Below are 16,811 nucleotides of genomic sequence, written 5' to 3' on the forward strand. Positions count from 1 at the left end.
CAAGGCACATGTGGGGCAGGCTCAAGGCATAACATGAGCATCACTCTCCTATCCCAACACCCATTTTAAAAAATCCTAAATCATGGCAACACATCTGGAACCTTCCCCTGACCAACTGTGAGTTGGGACCCACCCTATGGGAAACAAGATACTACTCCAACAACACAGGCAGTAAAAAGATTCAGTACCATCTACAAGCTCTGTGTTTAAATATTTCAAATCTTATTTGAGGTATCAACAGTGGGGGTGATAATTCAGTCTAACAAAGCAGTTTGCTCCGAATTAGCTTTGGTAATAATTAGAACAATTTAATTCAACAGAGCAGTAAAAAACAGCGCTATATTTTATTTCTTGTAAAAATCTTTATACACATGCAGACTAAAACCAGTGTAAGAAAGTATCCACCATTGTTTAGACAAATAACTATACTTAAATATAAGCGTCTGCAATTGGCCTGTATAAAAATAAGGTACTTTTTTTAAACAGAAATATGTTCTCCAGTTCTGATATTGATAAACAACACACAACTCTAATACGTACAATTTAACCTGATCATTATTTTCAATCGTTTGATACTGCTAAGGTATTTTATGTGCAAAAATTTAACATAGTTCTTCCAAAGAAAAATGTCCTACATGTTTTAGAAAATTAGATGTTGGACTTTAAATAAATCAATTCCTAATCAGTTTCTTCTCCAATCTCACAGTCCATACACTGTATTATATACAGGTTTAACTAAAATCAGGTACAGGCCCAAAACTTAACGCCTGTGTCTGCTATGTCCTGAACGACTGCTGCTATGGTGCTTGCCTTTATGAGATCTCTCAAAAGAGCGGGATCTTTCACGCCTGTCCCTGTGATGTCCCCGTTCATGCCTGTGTTTCTTGGCAGCCTCGGCGTGATCCCTGGATTTACTCTGAGAACGCGAGCGAGATTTTTTCCTTTTGTGACCATGTCTATTTGCACTCTTCAACTCATCCCTGCTGTGCTTGGCTTTTAGGTGTGGAGATCCATGATTATGATGTCTGTGAGGACTGCCACTGTGACTGCGGGACCTGCTTCTTGACCTTGAGCTGTATGTTCCTGATAGACTCCTCCTATTATTGTAACTTACAAAAAAAAAGTTAAAATTAGGATGTTTACATCTTTGTATGCTGTGAAAATAAAACTTATACAACTGCCTCAATTTTAAACAGGTTTGAAAAAAGTCAATAAGCATCCATCAAGTACAGGGCATAAGCATCCTATTGTTAGACAAAGTACTTTAACAGTGTGTTCCAAACTTTTGAAAGCTGAGCTTCCCCCCTCATCAAGAGCAAAGCAACTCCACTCCACCTTCAACCCACTCAGTGGTATTGAAAGCTCAACATAAGCAACCACTCAAGCGTAGATTGTAGTTCTTTCTATGCTTACTCTTTTTTACATGCTGTGGGCAGTGAAGTGTTAATAGTGACATGCCAAATAAGTTTGATCACAGATTTGAGATCGTTCACATCCCTGAATCATCATTTAAGGCTCTTTACAAACTCCAGTAGACACTGCATTGGTTAAAAACACTGATACAGGGTTTTCTTTGCATCAATAGCTAAAGATTTGTACATGTGTTCAACTCCTAACAGTGCAAATGATAAATGGGTATCCACAGAACAAGATTTGTTCTCCAAAGCTATACATTTAAATGGCTAAAACATTTCCACACATGTTCCTTAATATGGATCTTATATATACTTCAGATATTTGGGGAGGAGGTTACAACATGCATTGAAAATTTCAAAATTTGGTTGCATAAGAGACTCAATTTCTTATAGCACTTTCAGACATACAACTACTCCTACCGTTTTAAGGGAAGTGCTTAAGAAAATTCTCATATTTAAAATGGAAAACTTAGGTGCAAATGATGATTTTCAAACAAAAACCGTAAGAGGACCTTACTCTCTGCCATAGTTGAGTTTTAGTATTATAGTTGATTTATCTTAAGAATGTATGGATATTCTTATACCACTGATTTTCATCCACTACCATGTGCATTTGAATATCTACTGGATACCAGTACAACTGTGTGATACTATAATAGTTTACTAACAGCAAATCCCTCTAACTATTGTAAGACCATCTACTATATGGAATGCCATTTTGAATTATTCTCTTAAAACAAGTCAGTCATTTAGCAATCAAAAAGTACTATTTTACTTACTGTCTCCTAGGAGTATGAGATCTAGACCGTGACTTTGTTCTTGACCTTGATCTACTAGCACTTCTGCTGCTTCTACTTCTCTTGCTTTCTTTTCTCATGCTTAAATTAAAAAGAAAATTTGAAAATTACACTTAGCAAAAGCAAATTTATTTTCACAAAACTAGATGGCAAGGACTCATTTGAAAGTGCCTGACTTAAGTTTGACTGGCTTAAAAAGCCAGATTTCTCCTACCCATTGTAAGGACTCTCTGAAGCTAGTTGCCTTTCTTCTGGTTCTTTTTTAATAGTTTTGGCATTCACAGATACTGGCGTTTTCTCCTCAGTTTTCATTTCTCTTGGGGAAGCTAAGAATGAGAGCAAATAATTCAAGGTTAAGATGTTATACACTAGTGGTAGAATTTGCCATCAAGGAACAGGATTTTTTGGTACATTTTATGCAAGTGTTAACTTTATATAAGCGCTAACTTAAAAACTTTTAATGCTGACTGCTGCTTTCCTCTTTCCATTTAGTAGCTGCTCCTGTAAGTGAAAATACTACATTAAAGACACCAGTAAAATCCTTTTATTTAAGTAGTCTGTAAATCATACGATGGCAAGTACACTGTCTAATGCGTTTTTTTCTTTAAAGATGTATTTATCCTTTCGCCCAAGGTACATGTAATAGGCACAAATTATGAAACAAGATGAAGTATGTCTCTCCATCAAGAGTAATACCCTGCTCTAACCCGCTCCCCTCACACATACTTCGTAGAACCCTGGGAAAATAGATAGCCCTTGTACCTTGTCCTGAAGTCAGAATTAGGCTGTTGGAACAAAATTCTGAGAACAGAAGCCAGTTCTAGTTGGTCTCATTGAGAGCTGCAGCCAAGGTGTTCTTGCTTAGTTAAGATATGAAACTTATCTTACTACAGTAAAAGCTTTGTTGTCCGGCATGGGTTTAGTCAAAAATTCTGGTTAACTAAGCGTTATACTTACCAATGGAGGGAGGGAGTCTGGGTGCAGGAGGGGGCTCAGGGCTGGGGCATGGGAAGGGGTGCGGGGCGCAGGCTCTGGGAGGGAGTTTGGGTGTGGGATGGGCTCAGGGCTGGGGAGGGGGCACAGGAAGGATTGCGGGGTGCTGAATCCAGGCAGCACTCACCTTGGGTGGCCGCCCACAATCGGCAATATGTCCCTGCTGCTCCTAGGTGGAGGTGCGGTCAGGTGGCTCTGCATGCTGCCTCTGCCTGCAGGTGCTCCCCCCCCCCCGAACTCCCCACAGCTCTATGGCCAATAGGAGCTGCGGAGCTAGGAGTGCACAGAGCCCTGTGGCCATTCCTCCACCACACGTTGCTGCTTCTGGGGAGCCCCACAGAGCCAGGCAGGGAGCCTGCCAGTCCTACGCCAACCATACTTTTAATTTGTATTGGGAGATATCAGAAATGTCAGTTTCTAGAACTTTCCGGTTGGTAAAGTGCTGGATAACACAGCTTTTACTGTACTAGCTTGAGCACGTAAGCTCATGGACCCACACAATCAGGTCATCTAACCACGAGCAAAACATTTAGGGTTTCATTTCAAAACCAATGCCATGAATTGCACCACGTACTGGATGTTATTTGAGAGGAAGGTTTTATCTTATGCCTCGACTAACCAACGGCAGAATTACCATTACAAATTGAGTTGCTGGCTTGTTCTGAACGCCCTCAAATCCCATTTTCATTCAGCTTTGAGGGAGCTAGCCATACATAAAATTATCCCCTCACCCTCCCTTTAGGAGTCCATAAGGGACTTTTACATGCACTACTTCAAAGAACTTTCAAAGTTCAACCAAATTGCAAGTTCTCAAGGAATAGCTGTTACTTTGAAAGATACAAAACAAAATAAAGATTTAGTTTCTATACATTTGCTCTAGTCTTCAGATAATGTACTGTAATCATTTACTGTGTGTTTGTACATTGCCTAGTATAATCATGCCCAACCTAGCTGTGGCCTTTAAGTGCTACTGGAATTTAAACGTTAAAAATATAATTGAAAGAGATGTATTGGCAAAAAGTTGAGACTTGTATGTTCTAAACTGACAGGATCCTTTTAAAGTTCTTTACAGCATAATTTTAATTATTGGCTGGTCTGTTAAATGTATAACTAAAGCTATGTTCTATGCACTGTGCCTATTCTAGATTATTGCCAAGACTGCACTGCTACTGGAGCTTCCATTTCTAGATTTCTGAATTGTTCACATTCCCAGCTTTGAATTGCAGTGGTCCTACTGTACCTTGATGGATAAACACATACTGAAAGATGTTTTAAAACAATTTTTAGAAATACCTAGCACAAGGAAAATAATGAGCAGGCACATCTGTTAAAAGAGGAATTGAGTTGTGTCATGTGACTAGATTTCAAGTTAACAGTGTCACTTTAAATGTTCTATTGCATTTCAGAAACACTGGCATATGAAAATCCCACTTACTCACACAAGCCATACTTACAAGCTTTCAGTATTTATTATGTACTTCCACAGTAAAGATACAGTGATGCATATGCTGAATGTGTACCATTAAGTGGCATTAACCAAGTAGTATGACATAATGAGCATCTAATCGATATTGCAATTTTCCTTCAATATCACATTATTGCAGATTGCCAATAATGGGTGACAATGAAAATCCAGTAACCGAAAGTAATTAAAATGTTATCCTCTAGCTTTAACCATATGAAACGTTTAACATAACTTCACAACTCTCAATGGAGAATGAGAAATTTTACATCTCATTCCTTCTACTGCATCAAGGTATAGAATCAGAAGAGATTCATTATATATAGACATCTTCCTACAGGACTGTTGCTTGCATTGTAACTTACATGGTTTGGAAGCAGGAGAAAAGCCACCCAGTGTTGAGAGAGCTGGAGTACCATCTGGGTTTAATCCTTTTGCTTTAAGTTTAGCTTCCTGTAATGCCATTTTTCTCTTTTCTACTTCTTTATCCAGCAATTCATAATTAGGCTGTTTAAGAGAGGAATATGCACTGTCAAGATTTTGGACCAAGATTACTCTAATCAATGTACCACACCTATTATTGTATCTGACACCCATGCATTAAGCAACATATCTAACATGGGTTATATGTGATTCACTCTCTCATGCTCTTCCCCAAGGAGGGAATGGTGAATACAGGGGAGCTTTTTTCTGGTAGATTTTTAATTGTACGTGTTCACATATGTGTTCAAACTCCAACATACACACCCTACTTGGCAATGCTAACTTTATCTTCATTTAAGTTAGTCAATTCTAAACACAAGCTACCTTTTTCCTCGTATAAAGCTTCAGAGTTGTTATACATATCTCCTGAATCTCATCTTCTGTGGTGCCAAAGAGTAGAAACCAATGAGGACGGGTAGGCAGTGGAATCTAAAAGACAGAATTAAGCCTTAATATCTAAAGATCAAAGAAATCTGACCTTTAGTATCATTACAGAGGTTTTCCGGGAACAAAAACAAAGTTACTAATAATGACTATGCCAATCCCAAGCAATTAAACACAAACACGCTTACCTGAAGAGCTCTAGCAGCAAGATAAATACAAGCACATGCTATTGTCTCTGGTTGAAAACGAACGAACACATTAGTTCGAAGACTGTCATTCATGTAATTCCTAAAAAAAAGTTAATTACAAGTTCGTCTCATGTTCACTTATCACTTTCAGTTTAAAGAAACAAAACTGGAGACTCAATCTACTTTATTATTTTTTCTTTAACTTACATATACTTATTGCCTTTTTTAGACTGTAGTACTACCACCACTGTAGTTTTAAAGGGTTTAACATTTTGAATTTGTTGCTTCACTTTTGTAACATCAAAATATGCACCATTGTCATTGCTCTGAAGTCCCAATGCAAGAACTACTTCTCACTTAGAAACAGAACTCTCTGAATGTCACCAAATGAGGGATTTTTGCAAATTTTATGGTTAAAATTCATTTTTTCCCCAAATACTTTAGGATATTCTATGAAGTGTCCATCAAACTAAACTTTACAAATCTATAAAGTCTAACGAATAGTTTGTCCAGTTATATGATCAGCCAAGCATGTTTTTCTGTAGGTGTTTACTGTCACTAAGCAATGAAAGCCCTCTACCCAAGAGGTAAATCCTTTTTTGTCTGAAACTCAAGTGTTTAAGAACTGATATACTTTTATATCCACTACCATTATGAGGTAGCTAAACATATGACCAATAAAGTCTGTTAAATGTTCCACATAATACACCAGCTCTGCTTCAACTTTATTTATTCTATTTTGGAAGCAGATAACCATCTTAGCTGCTTGCCCTGTGTCAACCATTTAACCCTGTGTTGGATAAAGTTAAAAATAACTGCATCTTTCAATAATCATTGGGACTGGTTACTACAAATTGCATAGTTAACTTCACACTTACTAAATTATAGCACTTTTCCTCTACCAAGCTAGTATTGTCAAGTATTGTTATGCCAATAATGACTTTTGAACTTCAGGGACAGCTCTAAAAATTTATAACATGTGAATTACAGAAGTTAACAGCACAACCAATCACCAGTGATTTATATAAAATGGTGCCCAATGTTCAGTTTCTAAATACTATGATAAGAAATTATGAGCATGCTGTATTCACTGTAAGTAACTTCATAATCCAAGCTTAATTAAGTCAACTGAATCCATATTGGTTGAAAGTAGTCAATCCAAAATGTGTCCATGGGTCCTTTGGATACACTAAAGTAAATAGGTAGGCAACAAATATACATTTAGAAACATGTTGAACAGTTACTTCTAGAAGCAAATATACAAATCCTTTTGACACCCGGACAGAACTAGAAGATGCTGCCAGATGGATATGGACCACTTCAGTGAATCTCGGATGAGAGCTTGCACTGGATTGACTGGAGAGAAGGGCAGCCAATCAGGCCATCCCCAGGTGAGCTGTGGTGCAGAGGGCAGAGTTCTATGACTTACCATCATGGACTACCCTTTAATTAAAGAGTAGAAAAAAGAACAAAGTTAAATTGAGTTCTCCATTAAAGTAAGTTAATCAAACCATGAAAATAGTAAGCAGAAACAAGCATTAAATGTATTGTGAAATGTGTATATTTTAATCTAGAACTTACAGCTCAATGCTTTGCATATGGGACATCAAGCTTGTTATTTCTGCTACTATTTTCCTGGCTAGGAAAAATGGAAAAGAATGAACTTACCAGGCTGTCTGAACGAGGGTTTGATTACGTTCACATTCTAAGACTTGTAAATACATAACAATGATCTGAGGGATAAGAGAAAAAACTCAACTTTAACACACGAGGAAAAGCGATAGATGCATGTTTTTAACACAAGAAACAATTTTCTTATATTTTTACGTGGTGGTTTTCTACTTAATCCCACAGCAAAGGCTGTAAACCCATACACATCTAGTTCTTCTTGTCCATTGAGACATAGCCCCAATTTTACAACCTTTACAGGACTGTCACCTCTGCCATAGTGTAGGCAAGTGACTTCTACCAAGGCAACCACAAGCTACTAATCGGCCAAATGTTTCCGCTGTGTGGACAATTAACTCCAGTTACCTGTAGAGGGGTGTGGGAGGGAGACCCCGGGTCACTTCCAAACCTGCATTTCTTCTATTACAGCTCACAGAGATGCTGTCAAGGCAGCTCAATACTTGAAAGCATGTATTTCATTTGACAACTCACCTTATGTGGATGCTTGACATGAACACAAAATCCCAACTCCTTCAGTACCCTCCTTTCTGCTTTGATTACTTGATTTTTGGTGTTTATGTAGTTCTGATCAAGTATCAAGGGGCTTGGAGTCCTATAGTTTGTAAGAAATAAAATCAAAACTGTTTTGCATATCCAGAATAGTTGCATCTCTGTTTTCCCTTCCAACCAACTAATGGCAACAGAAACCTGTTTTAAACTCCTGCAAGCAAGTTTAAGCATTAATCTTGTGCTGTCCAAGTTTAAACTAGTTTAGTTTCAACCTGTAATTCCTGTAGCTTAGCTCTGATTATGGCTAAACTAAGACTGCCATCTTGCTAACATTAGTCCTCTGTTACTGACTGTGCAAACTGCCTTCCAGTCTCAAAACTAAAATAATGTGATTTACAATTTATAATGCAAATTTCAGATACCTACAGTACCAACATTTGAAAGTGAGCAATGAAAATAATCTGAATACACTAACCATTACCTCTAGCAAAAGGCTTGTTTAACTATTTAAGTGCTGTATCAGCCATTACTAAGTTTAATTTAAGCAAGTTAATGTTTTATTGTACTGGAATTGCCTATGCATAGGACAAAAGGGAAGAGTCCATATCAAAATTTGAAAGAAAGCAAGTGTACCAAGATCAGATTTAAAAAGAGTAAATAGAATTTCCAAGGGAGCTTCAAAAGAGACCACCAGTGACCTCTGAGCAAAGAGGACTCCGAAAATTACACACTGCGGGGCATCCTTTTACACAAAGCAGGACACCAAGAAAAGGAACAACCCCCCTGGAATACTGAGCTATTAGAAAAACTAATGGGTGCAGTTCAGTACATCAAACGTTTGCAAGGTAAGAACTCTCAAACAGAAAGATACACAAACCTGGTATGTCATGCAATTTCCAATGTCTCCACCCACAGTCCTGCAATATATTGTATTCAGGTAATTAAAAAGGTAAAGTCTCCAAAAACAACCCACAACGGCACGAATTACTGCACAGTATAGCAACCAAGCAACATATCCTATTTTGTTTATTCCTCCCTTTTCCTAGGCTTTTGCTTCCTAACTCATTTTTGTCTACATTTTTTCTTTATACTGTTGATTTAGCTTACAAGGTCTTAGAGCAGGGACCTGTCTTATATGCCTCTAAAGTACACAGCATATTTTGGGTGTTATACAAGTCAAAGGATAACAGTTTATCCCCTCAGTAACTAATTATACTTCAAAAAAGTGAATCAAATTGCATTATTTAACTTATCTCCAGCATTCCCAGCAAAACTTTTCTACATTATGATTTGACTGCAAAGATGCAATATCCATCAGTACAGAAAGACTGCAGATGCAACTCAGCATAATAAATGTGGTACTTATAACACCTCTTTCAGAGACCACCAGTCTGCAACTCACTTCTTCCAGCTGGACCACTGAGGGAAGTAATTAGTGGTCTAGTTCCCCCTGCTGGCAGGATGGGGCCAAATATATTGCAAGATGAACTTTGGAATGCCTTTGATGTTTGGATTAACTGTATGACCTGGGAGCACTCTAAATTACTAATTCCATGACAGCTCAAAATTTGTCATTAAACTGCATTTTACTGATGTACATAACTACAAGAATCTCAAAGAACATCTATTCAAAAACTGTTATATTCCTCAAACTCTGAGTCTACTTTGCTAATAAGACATTACATTGTTTAAAGGGGTAGTCTATTTTTTGTCTTGGTCACGTTATAGGTAAGGTGTGTATATATATATATATATATATATATATATAAAATAGTAAATTAATAATAAGTAAAATAAATAGATTTCGGGATCCATTCAAAAGTCTGGATTTGGCCCGCAGTCCACCTATTGACCACCCCTGCTGCACTAAAGCATAGTCACCCACGTTTTAAGCAGGAGTAACTAGTTTATGAATCATTGTTCAACTGAGGAAAAAAAGTCAACAAATGTTTGGTTTTTTAAAGTGAAGCTGAATCAGTAGTATCTCAATTCTCTATAGTTGTCACATGTTTAAGATCATCATCATGTACATAAGGTAAAATGCAGCAAGTTACCAAATCTGGAAACAAACTCATTCGAATCTTCTATAGGGATAGAAATACCTGGGGACGTGTGATTATGCCATCAATCTTATTAAATCTGTTTCCCACAGACAAGTAAATATTTGACAATGACTTGTCTAATAAGTACAGACTATATGCAGCTTATTCCACTTCAGATACTGCAAAGATTACAACCCAGTTATCAAAATATCTCCTCTTACTTTTAGGAGGGGATCATTGCTAAAGGAGGAATTTTTGAAGAACTATTAGGGCAGCAGGGATTCAATACTTTTAGTGTCTCCTGATGAGTTTTAAGATATGCTGAGACTTATCTTAAATGCTTAGGGTGGGATTTTAGATAAACTGCTTGGGTTAGAATACTAAAGGTAGGCTTATTCTGAAGCCTAGCTAAAGCATTTCAGAGACAGTATTAACTTGGATATTATATTTTATTTATGAGTCTAACAACCAAAATATTAGCAAAACCATTATGTTTCAAGGCAAAAAACTTGATAGTTTAGCTGTATCTATTCAACTCCTCCTCTTGTTAGTAGTATGCTACTTTGTGATAAGTGACAGAGAAACATCTCACTGAACACTTAAGTCCACAAGTCAGGACCGAGTCTGACCATTTTTATAGGCCTACTGTAGTCGTTTGTTACAGCAGTTCATATACAATGGTTATTTCCTACCTTCCATTAATATAGGCTTTTGCAAAGACGAATTCTCGAACTACATAAGAAACTCCAACATATTATGAAGACCTACAATGCTATCCAGACCTATAACCACCAGAAAGATTAGAAAATAGAATTATGAAGTACTCCATATTTGTAGTCTGATTTTCAGAGGGGCTGAGTACTTACAGCACCTACTTGAGCAGTAGGCCCTCAGCACCAAAATGATAGGGAAGGGAAGATAATCAAGCCATTAAAGGATGTCTGTTTTACTCAGTTACCCAGACATGCACCATGTTCATCAGGGACATCAGTTTTATGGTACTACAATCTTAACAAAGAGTCCAGAGAAAGAACTTATGTTCATAGCATCTAGATAGCATTAAAAGAAATGGAAGACTCATGACGTGCAATTTTGGATTTATCTACTTTATCACAAATATGATTCTGCATAAAAGGCAGTCAATTGTGCCCTACTGGTGACAGAAATTAAGTCTTAAATTTTTAAGCTAACAAAGAATAATTACACATGCGTCTGACGAAGTGGGTATTCACCCACGAAAGCTTATGCTCCAATACATCTGTTAGTCTTAAAGGTGCCACAGGACTCTCTGTTGCTTTTTAAAGAATAATTAGGAATTTACACCATTCTTAAGATGGCATGTTAGTTCTAAAACTTCTTAATTTGCACCTATCTCCTAGTAAGAGGAAAGAAAAAGTTGCCACTGCTTCTTCCTGCAAATGTCCTCGGTCATAAGGATTTTCATTGTGCGCAACACTCTGAATAGCCATTTTGCTGCTGGCCTGAAAGGGGGGGGGGGGGGGAGGGAAGAGGAGGAGGGAAGATCAAGTGCTGCAACGACTATTGAGATGTCTACTCTACCTACGCATCAGAAGTGCATCCCAAAGCAGCTTTCAGATTCTCTTCCTGAACACTGCACCCAACAGTCTACCTTGCAATATCATCATTACAGTTAAAGTGCCAAGTTTCACTAGAAAGGAAATATGTACGCAGAACATGGAGCTAGTGGCCATAACCTAGATAGCCTAACATTGAAGGTTAGTCACAAAATAATCTAAAACTATGACTAGTGAATCAGACCATAAAACGAGGACGTTTTGTAATACTAATAATTAAATGAACTGCCAAAAGTGCAGTCTCTTCTATCTTTTACCACTCCTAATTGGAATCACCACCTTTGATACTGATATTAGAACATTTTTTCTGTTTCCATTAGAAAGCAGATGGATAAGAGAAACAGAAGATGAAAGAAAAACCCTAATTAACATTTGTAAACATTAAAAATACCTCACACCACAGATGTGATCCACTCAGATCGCTCATTGCCACTGAAAGAGCCTGAAATTTGTCACATTATTTAATGTGACAAAAGATGAAATAAGAGTTCTATTTTGTGTGATATTCTAACTGAAACACTGCAGGCGTCAAGATTTGCATATATTACAAGCCAACGTCATGAAGTTATTTCACTGATGATGTAAAAGTAAGAGTGGCTTCCTAAAAGCTTCCCTTAAATCAGTTCATAAGACTATAAAACTGATGTCAGAGGAGGAGTGGGTGTTTATATATAATATAGTTAGCAAAAACCAAGGGCTATAACCCACATCAACTGCAACTTATGTTCCACATGCTAAACATGGCTCAACATATGCAGTCAAGTATGTTTTCATATATTGCAAAAGAACAAGTTCTTAGTGTGCGGTTATGAAAAACAGGCTTTCAATTTAATACCACAGGTACTTATTCATGCACACAAAAATTTTATGTACAATACTCCGTGGCATATTGTCACAGTGAGAATACAACAGAAGCATTTATTTGTCAAAAAAATATCTTTAGCCCTGTGCCTACTACCTAGAAGTGAGCTACTTAGTTGACCAAAGGCTTTGTATGAGCTTCTGACTTGAGAATTCAGGCGTCTGAGCCCCAATCATGCGAACACATGCACAGGTGAGGTAGTTAAAGTTTTTTATTTTTTTAAGCACAAGACTGTGCGTATGCTAGGTCAGGGCCTTTTTTGTATTCTTGAACAACAAAGTTTATATATCAAATCTCAACCGTAAGAGGCAAAAGTTAGAACTAGGAACCAGTAAGTGTCTAAAGAAGGATATAAAGAATGAGTATTTAATGCTTCAACAGAAATCAGTTTTAGTACTTTACAGATTAACAGAAATTAGACTAAGGCAATATGAAAACTAAGTGTAACATAACTAGACTGTTTCAATTCTTCTTGTGTCACGATGTCAGTGAAAATTCTAAATAGAGCCTAAGTGTTAGCTTCAAATAAAAAAATATTAAACTAATATACTAAAAACCTGGACAGCAAAGAAAAAAGCTTATAACAAGATACAGGAGTTCTTCCAAATGGTTCACCAGCGGCCAACCTGTTAGTCCCCCGATTCCAGTGACCTATTCTCAGAGCACTGGCTTCTCCTTGGGGATTTTCGATACTTCACTCACTGTTGCCATGACGACAGCTTCATCTCTATGTACCACTCCACATCACCCAGGCTTTGGTAAATGTAGCTGGTCGCTGTATAGTCGGTTGCAAGGGAAAAAAGAGCTGAAGTTAATAACGTGTACAGTTTACGTATTAGTAAGCTTGTAAAAAGTACAGAAAAAATGTTTATATCCAGCTTGTTTTAGAAAAGCAAGCCTGAGTGTCGCACTTCGACATTAAGATTAATTTCATGCAGATTCATTTCTCAGAATCTTAAGGCAATGATACCCATTTCGCTACAAGTGAATTAACAAATGGGTCAAGAAGTGATCTCTGTCTCTTTGGGCATGATGCATTGTAGACACCACTTAACATGCGTAAATGATATTCTGAATTGGAACAGACTATCTGGAAAAAAATAAGTTTCTCTGATCCTTCCAACACCATATAAAAGTTAACTCATTCTTATTCTCATAGCACAGAAAAGCATTTTTATATCACCAATTAACCTTTAGTCTCTGGCTCAAAGGTGAGACATTAAGTGAACCAGTTTTAGTAATCAAATAAGAAGATTCCTTTGTCGTAATTATGGTAAATGGTAATCTTCTAGAGATTCCATGGAATCCAAACTGTAAATTTACAGAATTCTCCCAGTGCCAACAAGTGCAAGAAACCATTAATTCCTCATGTTAAAAACTAGGTTCCATTCAAATCAGACACAGATAGTCAATTTTTCTATTACTAAAGCTGACTTTAAAGAGGTGAGCAAGTGGCAATAAAAGAAAGTTTAACAAACTGGCTATATTTTGTGCATTGTAAGTACTGAATATGTAAAATAAATTCACCATAAATACAAATTTCCCTAAACTTTTTCTATTCTGTTTCTTCAAAAAGTCAAGTTGTAGAATATTTTTTTTTTAAATTCCCCTTTCCGCCTGGCAAGACAGAATACAGAAAATAATAGTTTTATTTTTAACTAGTAGAAAAGAAAGTCCTTCAGAGCTTTAATTTACTGTATTCTGTATCTTTCAACGTAGTCAATACAACTAGGTAGGTTTACTAGAGACAACACAGGTGAGGTAATACGACTGAAATGGCTTCATGAATATCTGCAGAAAGTCTGAATTACTGTTTAAAAGCCAGGTTTAAATATTGCCTTCTTGTGAAATATTTATTGAGCATTCCTCCCCTTCAAACACATTCCCTGCACCTTCTTTAATCTAATAATGTAACCAACCTTGCTTTACACTTAAAAAACCAAAAATTAAGCACTCAACTGAAAACGGCACTACAAACAAAAAGCGGAATCACCACAGAACCACACACAGATCAGATAAATGAATATAAGTTTCAATTTTACTGATTTGAAAGTTCTCACTGTACCATTAAAGTACCACTCATGTTCTGTAATCACAGGTGCACTCAGCTTCCAAAATTCAATCCTACATTCCTTGCTGATGATGTGTCATTAAAGCTCCATACACTGTAGATCAAATCATACTTTCCACTGTCACTTTATTATACTGCCTTCTCACCACAAATGCTGTTATACTTATATACTTCAGTCTATTTTACTGTCTACAGTAGCCAAGTATAGAGAATATTCTAACAAGGTATGTCACTAAAATACTACAGAATTACTTAATTTTCACAAAGCACTTTTAGCAAAGTAGACCTACCCTAAAGATTAAAAACAAAAAAAAAAATACAAAACAATCTGCCAGCTAACCAAACTTATACCTAAGACTTCCTTTCAGAAACTCAAAGACCCCCCCAATTCAATTAGGAACAGACTTTACATTGGAACCAATACTCAGACCTGCAGCTATATGAATCATGCTTTCAGAGCAATATATTTCTGCCTTTTCCAAATCATCCAAGTCACATTGATGGAGACCAGCTGCAGAAACGTTAATGTGTATGTAATAGCCAATTCTCAATTTTAGAGTGTTGGACTTAGCCTGGAAGATCAAACTGGTTTGATAAATCTGACATATATTACAGTGATCGTGGGTGCATATACTGAAAATAGAGCTAGTCTTACCTTTTTGCTCTTAACTGGCGCAAATGATGAAAGACATTTATCACATCTCTTATACGACGAGGTGCTTCTTCAATTTTGGAAGCGAGATTGATGCAGGCCATAGCAACAATCTGAAAAGAAGCCCATTTCCGTGAGACGGAGATTTGTAGGTCCCACTGGACACGTTACACAATCAGATGGAGAAACCACCCCCTAAAGGCTGAAAAACGCCGCTTTACCGACACTACTTCCCTAAGGAAGTGCCGGGAGGGCCCGGGGCAGGGCTAGTGCCCTCCCGCAGTTCCCATGCAGATCGGACCAAGGAGCCCCACGAAGCTGGGACTGGGCGAAAGCCTCAAGCAGCCCGCGCCCCACCCCGGGACAAGCGGGTACGCCGGCCGGCCGCGCCGGGACTCACCTCGAAGTTGTGTTTGACGAAGGACTTGGAGTAGAAGAAGCGGTGGAACAACACCTGCCCCGTCGCCATCGCCACCTGCGAACACAAGCCCCCGGCCAGGGGGAGATGAGCCGGCTCAGTCGGCGGGGCGGGAGCGGAGCCGGCTCCGGCACTAGGCCGCCGCCATTTTGTGTCAAGCACCCGGCTGGCGCCCTCCCCCTCCCCCACTCCGACCTCCACACACACGCGCCCTCCCTGCAGCGCCTCCTCGCCACAATGGCGGCGCCACCCCTCGCCCTGCGGCCCAAGCCGCGCGGTGACCTTCCGAGGCCAAGGCCTCCTCACCCGCCGAGCCGCGGCCTAAGGCCAACGGGGCGCGCAGGGCCCGTCCCGCCGCCCAGCCCCGGGGGAGCGGGAGCTCTAGGCCCAACACTTACCTGCGGCAGGCGGAGGAGGATCCCGGCCGCCTGGATGAGCTCGCAGCCCAAGATGCGCAGGTCGGTCTCGCTGGGCAGGTCCAGGCCGTCCTGCATGGAGGGGGTGGGCGAGAGCCGCTCCTCGGGGATGAGCGAGTGGTCGATGGTGAGCGACACCTCCGAGTACAGCCGGTCCCCTATGAGGATGCCCGGGGCCGCTGGGGCCGGAGGAGGAGGCGCGGCGGGAGCGGCAGCCGGAGAAGTGTGGGTCGCAGCAGAGGCCATGATCGCTGAGCACAGAACCTACCGCACCCGGAGCCGGCCACGCAGAGAATAACCCGGCCTGCCCGGCTTCTAGTGACGCAGTACACCGCGGCGCCTCCGCGCGCTGCGCACTGGGAAAAAAGAGTCCCGCCGCGCGTACAGCCTCAGCGCCGTGGTGACGCGTTCAGGAACGTATTAGGACCTTAATGCCCGCGGTGGGCGGGGCTATGGTACGGGGACATTTCGCTGCTGGCCTGGGAGAAGCGGGTTAAGAATGAGAACGCGGGGCGCATAACTAGAGCACAACGCTGGGAACCCGGACTCCTGGGTTCCATACCCAGCTCTGCCACAGACCCAGTGCCCCGGGTGTGTGCTTCAGTCTCCTCATTCCGTAAAATGGCTGTAATCACACACCCCTTTGTGAAGTTTCAGAGTAGCAGCCGTGTTAGTCTGTATCCGCAAAAAGAACAGGAGTACTTGTGGCACCTTAGAGACTAACAAATTTATTAGAGCATACGCTTTCGTGGGCTACAAGAAAGAAGTGGGTTGTAGCCCACGAAACCTTATGCTCTAATAAATTTGTTAGTCTCTAAGGTGCCACAAGTACTCCTGTTCCCTTTGTGAAGGGCT

At 39.5% G+C, this 16,811-nt stretch overlaps 1 protein-coding gene across 1 annotated transcript; it reads right to left on the bottom strand.

Annotated features, from left to right (window-relative positions):
• Positions 1 to 296: 296 nt before the first annotated feature.
• On the bottom strand, positions 297 to 16,309 carry CCNL1 (cyclin L1). The gene is made up of 11 exons (XM_065410628.1): positions 15,939 to 16,309; positions 15,523 to 15,597; positions 15,126 to 15,235; positions 7,883 to 8,003; positions 7,391 to 7,455; positions 5,723 to 5,822; positions 5,475 to 5,579; positions 5,033 to 5,174; positions 2,427 to 2,538; positions 2,195 to 2,293; positions 297 to 1,109 (listed from the first exon to the last, which is right to left on the bottom strand). Exons 1-11 carry the CDS (start codon positions 16,200 to 16,202, stop codon positions 761 to 763), a joined length of 1,542 nt encoding a protein of 513 aa, XP_065266700.1. The 5' UTR covers positions 16,203 to 16,309; the 3' UTR covers positions 297 to 760.
• Between the last annotated feature and the right edge of the window lie 502 nt (positions 16,310 to 16,811).

This window comes from Emys orbicularis, chromosome 9 (assembly GCF_028017835.1).
Source record: "Emys orbicularis isolate rEmyOrb1 chromosome 9, rEmyOrb1.hap1, whole genome shotgun sequence".
In the NCBI taxonomy this organism is placed as follows: domain Eukaryota; kingdom Metazoa; phylum Chordata; order Testudines; family Emydidae; genus Emys; species Emys orbicularis.

Bases quoted from the DNA above. Each gene is read 5' to 3' on its own strand.
- CCNL1 (XM_065410628.1), bottom strand. From the start codon at position 16,202: ATGGCCTCTGCTGCGACCCACACTTCTCCGGCTGCCGCTCCCGCCGCG. The intron at 7,456-7,882 runs GTGAGTTGTCAA...CTTATCCCTCAG, and splicing joins ATGTCAAGCATCCACATAAG to ATCATTGTTATGTATTTACA. The intron at 2,539-5,032 runs GTAAGTTACAAT...TCTCATTCTTAG, and splicing joins TTCTCCTGCTTCCAAACCAT to CTTCCCCAAGAGAAATGAAA.